At 38.6% G+C, this 12,448-nt stretch overlaps 1 protein-coding gene across 1 annotated transcript in view; it reads left to right on the top strand.

Annotated features, from left to right (window-relative positions):
• Window positions 1-2,905, top strand: part of LOC126259313 (actin-related protein 6) — a 111,275-nt gene extending 108,370 nt beyond the window's left edge. The window contains exon 7 of the mRNA XM_049955990.1: window positions 2,690-2,905. Coding sequence (XP_049811947.1) covers window positions 2,690-2,819 — 130 coding nt within the window. The 3' untranslated portion in view covers window positions 2,820-2,905. The remainder of the gene's footprint in view (window positions 1-2,689) is intronic.
• The last annotated feature ends 9,543 nt before the right edge of the window (window positions 2,906-12,448 follow it).

Below are 12,448 nucleotides of genomic sequence, written 5' to 3'. Positions count from 1 at the left end.
ACTTATGTAATGATAGATCCTGCTGTTCTCCTCATATAACAGTAAAAACTTTTTGTTGTCTTTTTGACCTCAAAAATAATTGTTATTCCATATGCTTCTCTTCAACAAGTTTTTTTTGTTATATGGTTCATTCCCTCCAGCTGCCTTGAGTAATGGTGAATCTGTGTAGGCTCCGATCTATGCTTGTAATTTGCAGAACTGTGTTCCAGAGCTTGTTTTATATTCAGCAGCGCGATAACTAGGGTAATATTTGCCATAGTGGCATGGAACAGCAGCAGTGGTCAGAATATAGTGTGTAGTACACAGTCTCACTTTCACAATGAGACTGTATACTACTTACAATAACCATGATCTTGATGTGACTTTCACTACACATGAGATTTGGAGTCTTTCTCCCAGCGTTTGTACATTGTAACTTCACAAGCAGCACATCTAATCAAATAAATTCCACTGATCATCACAAGTTTCAAAGTAGTGAGTGAAGTTGCACAACCATTGAAGTTCTGGACTTTCTCTCAGGGTGAGTGGGATCCAAATTCCTGCCTGGTAATTCTGATTTATTTTTTCCTTCTTTTTCACTAACACATTTAAGATGAATGGGAGATACTGCGTGAAGAGTTTGACAGAGCACTGAAAGACCTAAGTCGAAACAAGGCCCCGGGAGTAGACAACATTCCATTAGAACTACTGACAGCCTTGGGAGAGCCAGTCCTGACAAAACTCCTCCATCTGTTGAGCAAGATGTATGAGACAGCCGAAATTCCCTCAGACTTCAAGAAGAATATAATAATTCCAATCCCAAAGAAAGCAGGTGTTGACAGATGTGAAAATTACTGAACTATCAGTTTAATAAGTCACAGCTGCAAAATATCAATGCGAATTCTTTACAGACGAATGGAAAAACTGGTAGAAGCCGACGTTGGGGAAGATCGGTTTGGATTCTGTAGAAATGCTGGAACACGTGAGGCAATACTGACCCTACGACTTATCTTAGAAGAAAGATTAAGGAAAGGCAAACCTACGTTTCTAGCATTTGTAGACTTAGAGAAAGCTTTTGACAATGTTGACTGGAATACTCTCTTTCAAATTCTGAAGGTGGCAGGGGTAAAATACAGGGAGCGAAAGGTTATTTACAATTTGTACAGAAAGCAGATGGCAGTTATAAGAGTCAAGGGACATGAAAGGGAAGCAGTGGTTGGGAAGGGAGTGAGACAGGGTTGTAGCCTCTCCCCGATGCTATTCAATCTGTATATTGAGCAAGCAGTAAAGGAAACAAAAGAAAAGTTCGGAGTAGGTATTAAAATCCATGGAGAAGAAATAAAAACTTTGAGGTTCGCCGATGACGAGGACTTGGAAGAGCAGTTGAACAGAATGGACAGTGTCTTGAAAGGAGGATATAAGATGAACATCAACAAAAGCAAACCAAGGATAATGGAATGTAGTCGAATTAAGTCGGATGATGCTGAGGGAATTAGATTAGGAAATGAGACGCTTAAAGTAGTAAATGAGTTTTGCTATTTGGGGAGCAAAATAACTGATGATGGTCGAAGTTGAGAGGATATAAAATGTAGACTAGCAATGGCAAGGAAAGCGTTTCTGAAAGAAGAGAAATTCGTTAACATCGAGTGTAGATTTGAGTGTCAGGAAGTCGTTTCTGAAAGTATTTGTATGGAGTGTAGTCATGTATGGAAGTGAAACATGGACGATAAATAGTTTAGACAAGAAGAGAATAGAAACTTTCGAAATGTGGTGCTACAGAAGGATGCTGAAGATTAGATGGGTAGATCACATAACTAATGAGGAGGTATTGAATAGAATTGGGGAGAAGAGGAGTTTGTGGCACAACTTGACTAGAAGAAGGGATCGATTGGTAGGGCATATTCTGAGGCATCAAGGGATCACCAATTTAGTATCGGAGGGCAGCATGGAGGGTAAAAATCGTAGAGGGGGACCAAGAGATGAATACACTAAGCAGATTCGGAAGGATGTATGTTGCAGTAGGTACTGGGAGATGATGAAGCTTGCACAGGATAGAGTAGCATGGAGAGCTGCATCAAACCAGTCTCAGGACTGAAGACCACAACAACAATTCTGATTTATTTTTTTCCATCTTTTTCACTAACACATTTAAGATGAATGTTGAGACAGTCCTTTGGATGATGTGATTTCTGGTCTCTTTCCCCTTGCTTTGCCAGCTGAGCTAGCCTAATCTTCCTTCTTTCTAGATCCAACCAAAGTAGTAGTTTTAGTAGTAGAAATTTGTTTAGATGCTGCAAAATCCTAGTATATGATTTTCTCATACTTCTAAACAATCTTGCCCATGCCATACTGTTGCCATTGATGTCACACTCTTACACACATCATCCGTTATGTTCAGAACTGTTAAACATTTTCTGAACCATTGCCCAAATGAAAGTGAACCACTGACTTTGTTGTCCTTGAGTTAATGAGTTTCCTATTCACTTTACTAGCAGTTGTAGTGAAACACAAACAATATTTGAGAAACAAATGTTTTAGATATCTAGAAGGGATCTGTAATATAAAAAAATGTTCAGATTTATTTATATATGTATTCATTTCTCCCTTTGTTTCATTAATGGTGAATGTTTCCTATATTTTCAGGCAATGACTGTGTGTTGATAATAATTTCTGAAGCATTACTAAAGTTACCTTTTATTTTCTTTTGTAGTCCTATCACGTATGCATGGTATGGTGGCACACTGCTGACAAAGGATCCAGAATTTAATACTACACTTGTAATGAGAGATGAATATGAGGAAGAAGGGATGAATGTTTGTATTGATAAATTTGATGTTTGATGTGCATATAAAAAGTGGTGTGTCCAGTGAACTACTGAGTAAGATTATAAATCTGTACAATGATGAATAAAGTTTTATATATTTTTTATTGTAGTGTGAAATTTGTATGTTTTATCTTCTTAAATAACAAACAGTGATGTAGATTTGACAAAATAATGAATATTTAGTTTTTGAAACATTGTTCTTTAAATATGTTGTTCATTTATACTGCAGCTAAAGATGCAGTCCAAGAATAACTCACTGAACTCTTCAAAACCTACTCTGCTGCTTTTACTGAAATTTTCTGTAATGTTCTTGATCATTTCAGGACAATTCATTAATTAGATTATTCATTCACATTTCATATTCCATAGCCCATTGTAAAAGAGTGTTTTTAAGGATGAGAATGCTTCAAATTATACAGTAACTGGCAGGAGCAGCCACTGAAGGCTACTTCTGTAAATTACACTAATAATTAATTACATTTGGTGCTAATCTTAGCTGTATAAGCAAAGCAGCAAGCTGCCAGGTGCTACCTGGAAAAATTTTACTGGCGCGCCCAATCTACCAGTGTCACGCATGAGCCACAAGCTCGGTTCTAAGGGACAGAGGCAAACCGGGGTATCTGTCCCGGAACGCATCCCTGTTAGTTTTTGAACCTTTTTGAACACATTCTAAGTTGATTTCTGAATAAATCATAAGTTGATTTTTGAATGCGTGCACAGTGTACATGATGTCTTTGCCAGGGGAATCCCCGTCGCGTGTAGAAATTAACTTTCTGCAGACAATCGGCGACGGGGCTATACGAGCTGAGTGGAATAAAGCCGAGCGGGTCAATGCTAATCGCTGTTTATGTTGTTGACTGGGTCTGCGAATGATCAGCGTTGTTATAATTATGAGTGAAAGCCATAGATTCAAACTACCAGAGTGGAAATAAACGACTAAGAGGAATAACAGGTAAGAAAGAATACGTGGTATCTTCTCGCTGTATCCAAGAAAATGAAATTTAGACAAAGTTTTTAGCGAGACTGCTACACTAGTAAGGGCCAGTTGTACAGTCCCCAGCTACCAGGCGCTTAAGTTCTATTCTGGGAGGAGCGCGCAAAACGCGTTGCATGAACACGTAATAACACCTAACTGGAGAATAAACACTGGATAACTAAACCGGTGATGGTGGCAGGGTATATTGAAGTTAATCGGAGAATAAGTTTGGACACTGGCAGGAATAGTTTTTAGAATTAGTGATGACAACATTGTTCATTAGAACGAGGAAGGAAAAGAAACGGGGACATCACATGAGTTATAGAAGAATATGACTATTCCAAATTTATATAAAAATTTCGTACTACTACTTTTCGATCTCATGCTTCAGAAGTTGGAGCATATGAATGAAATGTGAAACTTTTCCCTAACATAAAGATTTTTGCTTGTGGTAGGTCTAATTGGCATTTGATATTAATCCTTCGTAAATCATGTTCTGCCATCCCATAAAAAATACCATTTGTCCCAAAACAGTCTCATTTATTTGGTGTGTATTAAAACTTCTGTAATATTACACATCCTATTTTGTTTTATCTAGCGCACAGTGACAAAATACACGTAATCAGATCGAGAAACTACACCAGTCTTGGGTACTATTTGTATTAACAGCTTTTTCAGTATTAGACAACATTTCGTTTTTTCGTGTAACAAAACATTTGACGAACTTTCAAGAGGTAATAGATTCTCTCTCAGAAAGGAAAGCACACTATGTAAACCCGAAGCAAGATTAGGGAGAAAAATTTGCTAGGGCTTAAGGATTGAAGAAATGTGTACCGTCTTGCTTGTCTCTTGTCTTTAGTGGTTTTATGTATCCTATAATTAATTTTATGTCACACAAAACAGCAACTTATTAGCTAATAGGCTATAAAGAGTGCAGATTTTTTGAAGAGTTCTTGTTCTCCTGGTTATAAGTAATCCCATCCAGTATTAATTGTGTGTTTCTTTTTTTAAGAGGGACAAGATGTCAAAACGGCTGACTTGGAGCGGGAGAGGCACCACAGGACATTTTAATGTCTACTGTCCTGAATATAGTATGGTGGCATCCATTACAAAGTATACACATTTGAATTCCATAGAGCGAAATACAGTGATGTACGATAGAAGAATGCTGTGCGAAGATGCGTGGCACTGCACTTTGGCACACTTGAGACCAAATAACATGTCTTCATTTCCTCTAAGACATAGGTTTTATGTATCAAGAAAGATATGCGCTACAAAATGGATTTTTTTTTTGGAAAGTCGATTTAATTTTTGGCGTTGTACCTCGAACGCCAGAGGGAGGGTCGGCCACTATCTAATATTGCCCGGTTCGGAAATATCGTAGATCCGGGACTGATACACAGAGCAGTCTGCATCGTAGTGGGGAGGTGGGTAGTCTCCACTTGAGCCATATTTACTTTTAGTGATTTTGCTGTTTCCTCTTTGTTTATTGCTCTCACGTCAAATGAAAACAAAACGGATTTCTGTGGCCGGTAGCTTTCAAGTCAGTTAAAATACATTTCCATAATTACAGAAGGCTAAAATACATTATTAGTTTCAGATTTTATGTCCCCTTTCTGACAGTCAAGCATTAATCGCCTTGGAGAATAATGAAGTTATTTTTATCGATTTGCTAAAGAAATTTGGCCTTATAACTTTTCTGCTGAGCCAGCCAATTTATTTGAAACGGAGCGTTTAATTCCACACTATTGGCTGGTTTCAATTGTTTGCTGCATTTCAAGTGCATGTTTTCATCTTCTAGTACGAATGGTATTATGCCACAATAAAGAACCAAACATGAGATAATACAGTACTGGTACTCCAAGAAAATTTACATACGAGTGTGGACTTTAAGCTGAATTATGCCTTTTATTATGATTCACAAAATTCCCGTGCTCTGGGAGTATCCTCTAATGTCTTGTTTCTTTTATGACATAATGTAAGATCTTTTAATGCTGTACACATGCGAACATACGGGCTTCCTGCGTCATCGTAACTGCGCAAGCACGGTGATGCTTGTTACCTGGCGCTCTCTGGCAACTGCTGAAACGAACCTATTTCTAACAGGTCGCGGGAAAATATTGCGAATGGTGATTTGAAAGGCCTTACTTTCAAAGTAAATTTCCTTTTACGCAAAATGAACTGTGTGAGAATGTACAATGAATCTTAAATCACACAGTGTTTAACTCTCATTTAAAAATCAGCTCTTTGAATACGATGATTTAGAATAATTTCGAGCCCAAAAGATCTGACATTTATGTTGTTCTTAAATATTTTAATGGCACATTTGTGTGATGTATCTTAAAGTGTAACATGTGCAAAAAGGAGCAACATTGTATGTGAAAGCTTTTCTTTTCTTGTAGCAACACTATGTATATTAATTTACACCATTAACTCTTCCTGTTTGTCTGTTCGTGCTACTTAACTGTGATGCTATTGGCTGATTACACAACGTGTCCTATGTTCTGAATATCCGCTGTTGTCGGCTGGCGAGATCGCATGACATGAGCTATGACTAGCTAACAAAAGCGCATCGCAATCTCGATTTCAATGCTTCGGAAAGTAACATACGGTGTTTGGTGGAATTCGAATTTATACATTCGTAATACAAAAATACAGTGTACATGTTGCTGCACATCAGACATATACCCAAAATGTGTTTTGTTCCCTGAGTTTCTTTTACTAAAGTGCTGGGAAATTCTACGCCTGTGTATAAAACCAAAACCATTCAAAAGACTGTTAACTTTTACAGTTCCCAGGAAAAGTATACTCTCACTTATCACGGAAAAAGTGTATTTTCACCTGGGAGGAAGAGTACTTTTAACCGGGAACTCTGGGAAAAATCCAGGAATTTTTTTTCGTCGTCCACGTATACACCCTGGAAGTGTATTGGTGCTGATGTTTGGTTTCTAGGGAGCTCGACTGCGCAGTCATCGGCACCCATAAAAAGTCCCAATTTTTATGCAATCCGATTTAGCCACTGCACGGATGATGATGATGATGATGCTGACACAAATACCCAGTCCCCGGGCAGAGAAAATCCCCAACACGGCCAGACATCGGACTCGGGACCCCATGATCATGAGATAGCAACGCTAGCCACTAGACCACGAGCTGCGGACAAAGGTGTATTGGGCAGTAGTTGTTAGCATCAAGCCTATCTCCCTTTTTATGCAATAATTTAACAATAGCATATTTCAGTCTATACTTAAAAATGCCCTGTAACAGTGAGCTACTACATACATGGCTGAGAATCCTACTTATCTCTTGGGAACAAGCCTTTAGTACTCTGCTGGAAATGCCATCAATTCCTTGCGAGGTTTTACTTTTGAGTGAATTTATCATTTCCCTAATTTCAATAGGAGAGTTGGCTTGAATTTCAGTTTTATCAAATTGCTTAGGTATTGCCTTCTCCATATACTTCCTTGCATTTACTAATAAACACCAACTGGTTCCTGTTTTCTCTACAACACTTGAAAAAAGATTATTAAAAATATTTTCTTCTTCTATTTGTCAACAAACTTTTAATTGAGTCTGATTGAAATACAGTCTTCCTGTGCTCTCAGTTGCCCTGTTTCCCCTTTTATTAATACAGTGCTGTAGTTTTTATAATGTTTGACTGATTCTGGATCATTACTCCCTCTAGCTATTGTGTACATTTCCCTTTTGAGATAGTTTTATCCCATTGGTAAGTCACGACTTTTTAGATAGTTTCTGACAGTTATGTTACATTGTTTTGTTAGGGAAACTGTTTTCAAATATACTCACAAAGCTACCATGAAATACTTTAAATTTTAAATTAGCATCAGGTTCCCCTTATGCCTCAAATCATTAATTGAACACACTATTTTGGAGGACTGTTGTGCATTGCTATATGGAGCTACAGTGGAACCTTGTGTAGCGGGCATAATTCATTCCAGAATCTTACTCGTAGTGCAAAACACACAGTAAGTGACGGTTAATCCCATATAAATTAATGTAAAGTACAATAATGCATTCCATGAAGAAAAAGTACTATAAGTGTTATCTTATTCGTGCCATTTATTCAAAGAAAAGTATACATACAGTACTATGTATTCTATTGTTCATGGTACATTACTAATTCTTTTTAATTAGGAAGCTGTCTATAGTCATTTGTTTGTGCCAATGCTTCAACACTTGACAAAAATGTGACACAACATTATTGTCAAATAAATTTGTAGCATGTGTAGTCTCTGCTGTATTGGAGTGATGATTTTCAGTGTGCTGTGCAACTGGTTCCCATGCTTTCAATATTTCTCTTATTGTGCCAGAAGATTGCTGCTTTGTTGTTACTGCCTCCTCCTCCTCCTCCTCCAACTCCTCTCCACAACTTCCTGCTGTGAAACATACTACAATTCCTTAAGCTTTTTGGTGGTAATTTCTTCGACAAACTTATCGATATCATTGTTATCCACTTCTAGTCCCATGCTGTTGACCAAAGACACAAGTTCATTGACTACAGGCTCCTCAGATACTGATTCCAATGCTTCGGATACTGATTCAAATGCCTCAGTCAGACTTGACAACACACTCCAACCAAAGCTTCTTCCAAGCTGAAGTGAGAGTTCTCTTGGTAACACATTCCCATGCCTTTTTGATCATCTTCACACAGGCAATGATGCTGAAGTGATATTTCCAAAACTCTCTGAGAGTGATTGGTAGCTTCAGCCAACTCAAAGCAATGCTCGAAGAGTGCTTTATCATAGAGATTCTTAAAGTTAGAAATAATCTGGTTGTCCATAGGCTGGAGTAACGGAGTAGTATTGGGAGGCAGAAATCGGATCATGATGAATTGAAATTCTTCAAGGACGTGATCTTGTAGTCCCGGAGAATTGGCAGGAGCATTGTCCATAACAAGCTAGACATGGCGTTGCAGATTCATCTCAAGCAAATATTTTTTTCACTGAAGGACTAAATATTTGATTGATCCAATCACAAAAAAGATCACATGTCACCTAAGCCTTGTTGTTGGACCTCCACATCACATTTAACCTGCTTTCTGGACTTTACACCTTTTGAAGACTTGTGGAGTTTCTGAATAGTAAACAAGCAGTGGTTTAATTTTCAAATTGCTGCTTGCATTGGCACAGAATAGCCATATGAAATGGTCTTTCATTGAAAGATGACTGGGCAATGCATTCTCCTCTGCTGTTATAAAGGTACTATTTGGCATATTTTTGCAGAATAGACCCATCTCATCACAATTAAAAATCTGTTGTGGCAGATAACCCTCAGAATGCACAAGCATCTTGAAGTTGCTGATGAAGTTCTCCGCTGCCTTTGTGTTGGAGCTGGCTGCTTCGCTGTGCCTCTCAACTCTGTGGATGCCATTTCTTCTCTTAAACTCCTCAAACCATGCCGGCATCCCTTAAACACTTATTCAGATGCAGATGCTCCTGGCACATTCTTAACGAGGTTGCCAAAAATCATTCTCGCCTTCTCACAAATGATGTTCTTAATAATAGTGTCACAGTGTCAATCGTTTGACATTGTCCAGAATACGAAGCCATTGTTTAGATACTCTTGTCACTCCTTTTGAAGCACCTGTCTCCTTAATCTTGTCCTTATCTTGAGGATAGTGCAAATTGTTGACATAGACAGAGTGTATGTGTGTGTTAAATCGGCAATGCTCAGACCACATTTGCATTGTTCAGCGCTTTAGAGTTTCATTTCTAAGTCATTTTCTTTCTCTTATAGTCTTCTTCTTGCGGCTTTATCTTTGAGGTCATTTCTAAGAAGGTTATTAAAATTTGCACAAATAATAATAATAAAAAAAAAAAAGAAGAACACTTGTGGGAACACGAGTTTAGAAAAATGTGTGATCACAATTTGCACTAAGATGGTAGCAGAACGAGTACTAAACCCAGACTGCAGTATGTACTAAAGACATTGTTCATGTGCCGCTGCCAACAGAGAAAGGTGTTCATATTGTTGGATGTTTCCCCTACTGCGCATGAATGGCTGGCGATGTCACACTAAATCATCCTCACTCATTATGTGAAACATTGCTCATTAAGCTAGTCATTTTTTTTACAATTTGTTTTTCTCGTTATGTATGTTATGGGAGGTGCACCTTAAGCGAGGTTCCACTGTATGTCGTGTGTATCTTGATCAGAAAGACCAAAGTTTTTATTTGATTAAATTGGTCTTGCTCTATGAAAATATTGTCTATCAGTGTGCTGCTTTCCTGTACTACCTGAGTAGGAAAATCGATAACTGTTGGCAAATTGAAAGAAGTAAGTAGTACTTCAAGAACATTCTTCCTATCAGGTTTCAGAAAACCTGCATTAAAATTCTCACAAACAATAATTTGCTTCCCTCTGTCTGACAGATAGCACAAAAAAGAATCCAAGTTTTTCGGAAATAGCTGAAAATTTCCCAGTGAGGACCTATACACAGCTACAGTTACAAAAGTACCTTTATTTAGTTTAAGCTCACAGGCACGTTCTTCTATATGTTGCTTTACACAGTTTTTTTAGTTTCTAAATTTTTCACACTGTTATAACTTTTAACATATATGGCAGCTCCTCCTCTCTCCGTAGTGTCTGCTCAGATGTGCTGAAAGCTTATATCCACCTATGTTTACCTTTTTTTATGTGTGATTATATGATGTCCATATAGACATAGTACACTTTTCCACTCTCAGTTTCTAAATCTTCTAAACAAACAAGAAGCTCATCTACTTTGTGTTTTAATCCCCTAATATTCTGATCCAATATACTAACATTATTTTTCAATGTACTTTTTCGAGAATCTTGTGATAATTTAACATCTTGAGTACCTGCGTGTCTGAGCTCCTCGTTCGATGTTGAATCATTGGACACTGATTTAGCCTAAAAAAGAGGTACCCCCATGTATTTTGCCCCCCCCCCCCCCCCCCCCCGCTAAAGATTTTCCTATTATCATGGCCAATTTACCCTTCCCTTTCCTACTGAGATGCAGGCCTTGCCATGTAACAGGAACCAAACCCATGCTTGATAAAGTAGCCACCCAAGGCAGCTGATTTAACTCCATATTGACCCTCTTGACAGAGCTGTTCAATTGGGGTTGATCATACATCATGAAAGCAGAAACCATGCCATCATTTGTATAGTTCATTGCAGATGTTATTTTTAACAACTTACACTCAATATTGTAGCCTGATCCCTATCAATACTGTTTTCATGTCCAACCTACTATCATAACATGATCCTGCTTTGAAACCCCTTGCACAATCGTCCTACATACTCTATCACATGGGTAAGACATGCACTGGGCTTGAAAAAACTTGTAATGTGGTACCTGTCACCTAATTTTTGCTGTAAGCTCTGGCCCACACCTCCTCCATGGCTGTTACCTAGCAGCAGAATTTCCTCCTACTTTCTTCTTCTTCTTTTTTTAACTGTTGGTTTCTTGGTGAGTCTGTCAAGTATTAACTATGCTTACATGTACTTGAGCCTCTTCCTTAGTTAACTGATGTAGCAAGGCAAATCTGTTGTTTGTGCCAATAATGAAACTGTCAGATACTGTTCTCTTTCTGTGGCCCCTGTTCCTTGTCGCCACTTCCCAACTCTCTTCATCCTTCTCCTCCCTTAACTTCATCAGTTTCTCCCTAGCACTATCCAGTTCAGCCTTGAGGACTCTAATCTTTCCTTCCTGTTCCGCTGTTTTCCTGTCATTTGAATATACTTCGCAATATACAGAAGAGACCTATTTACTCCCCTAATTGCCTTGCCACTACATGCCCCCCCCCCCCCCCCCCCCCCCGATATAATCTCATGACTGCTGCATAGAACCCTAGAACTGACTTTCCTGCGGCAGCTCCAACACTTATCACTTAAGGTTGTTTACAGTCTTTTTACAAAATATATCTATAAGTTAACAGTAATATTCTATTAACTACAGGTCACAAGAGTGACTAAAGTTATGTGGAATACTAATATATGTGTATACTATTACTATAGTAATTGAAGTAATGTGCACACGCACGCTTGAAAGCCACGTGCATTAGCGCTATGTTGTCATCCACGAGAGTGCATCGTGAAAGAGCAATACTGTGAACCTCTGATAAAGCCCACCACGGGCGAATGCCCATTTAAACCCTGCCGCACTACGCTCGCACTCAAGTTATCATTTTTTACTGCTTGCATACATTTGCCTTATCTTACTGTGTTCAGTGTATGTTAATCTGCCACAGTCCAATAAAGCTGTAGTAACATTTCTTGGTTGTGTTGTGTGTCCAAGATACAGCACAAGTGATGATGGGATTGTCCTCCACACGGTTTTCAGTCCCTGGTTAGTCCTCCATTGTATCTATGATATCTGACAGTGCTACTGATGAGTTTTTATGCTGGCTGGTTGATCAGCAAGGGGTTCTTATTTCGGCATTCCAGCATCTCGGTCAACAGCAGGAAGTGTTCACCATGGAGCAACATAGATCCAGGTGTTGCAAATGCCTCTGTTTTGACCAGTGTGTCTGTCGAAGAAGGGAATCCTGTGAAAAATGGTTGTGACAGCATTTTCACTTGTTTGGATTGACTGATGTTGCCTTATGCCTTGCTTTCTTTTTGTGTTGGTTATCACCTCGTGTGTGTCAACTTCTTTTCCAACTGGCTCCTCCTGCGGGGTTG

This window comes from Schistocerca nitens, chromosome 5 (genome assembly GCF_023898315.1).
Source record: "Schistocerca nitens isolate TAMUIC-IGC-003100 chromosome 5, iqSchNite1.1, whole genome shotgun sequence".
Taxonomy (NCBI): Eukaryota; Metazoa; Arthropoda; class Insecta; order Orthoptera; family Acrididae; genus Schistocerca; species Schistocerca nitens.
Note: the sequence above shows the minus strand (reverse complement) of the source record. Positions and strands in the feature narration are given on the sequence as shown.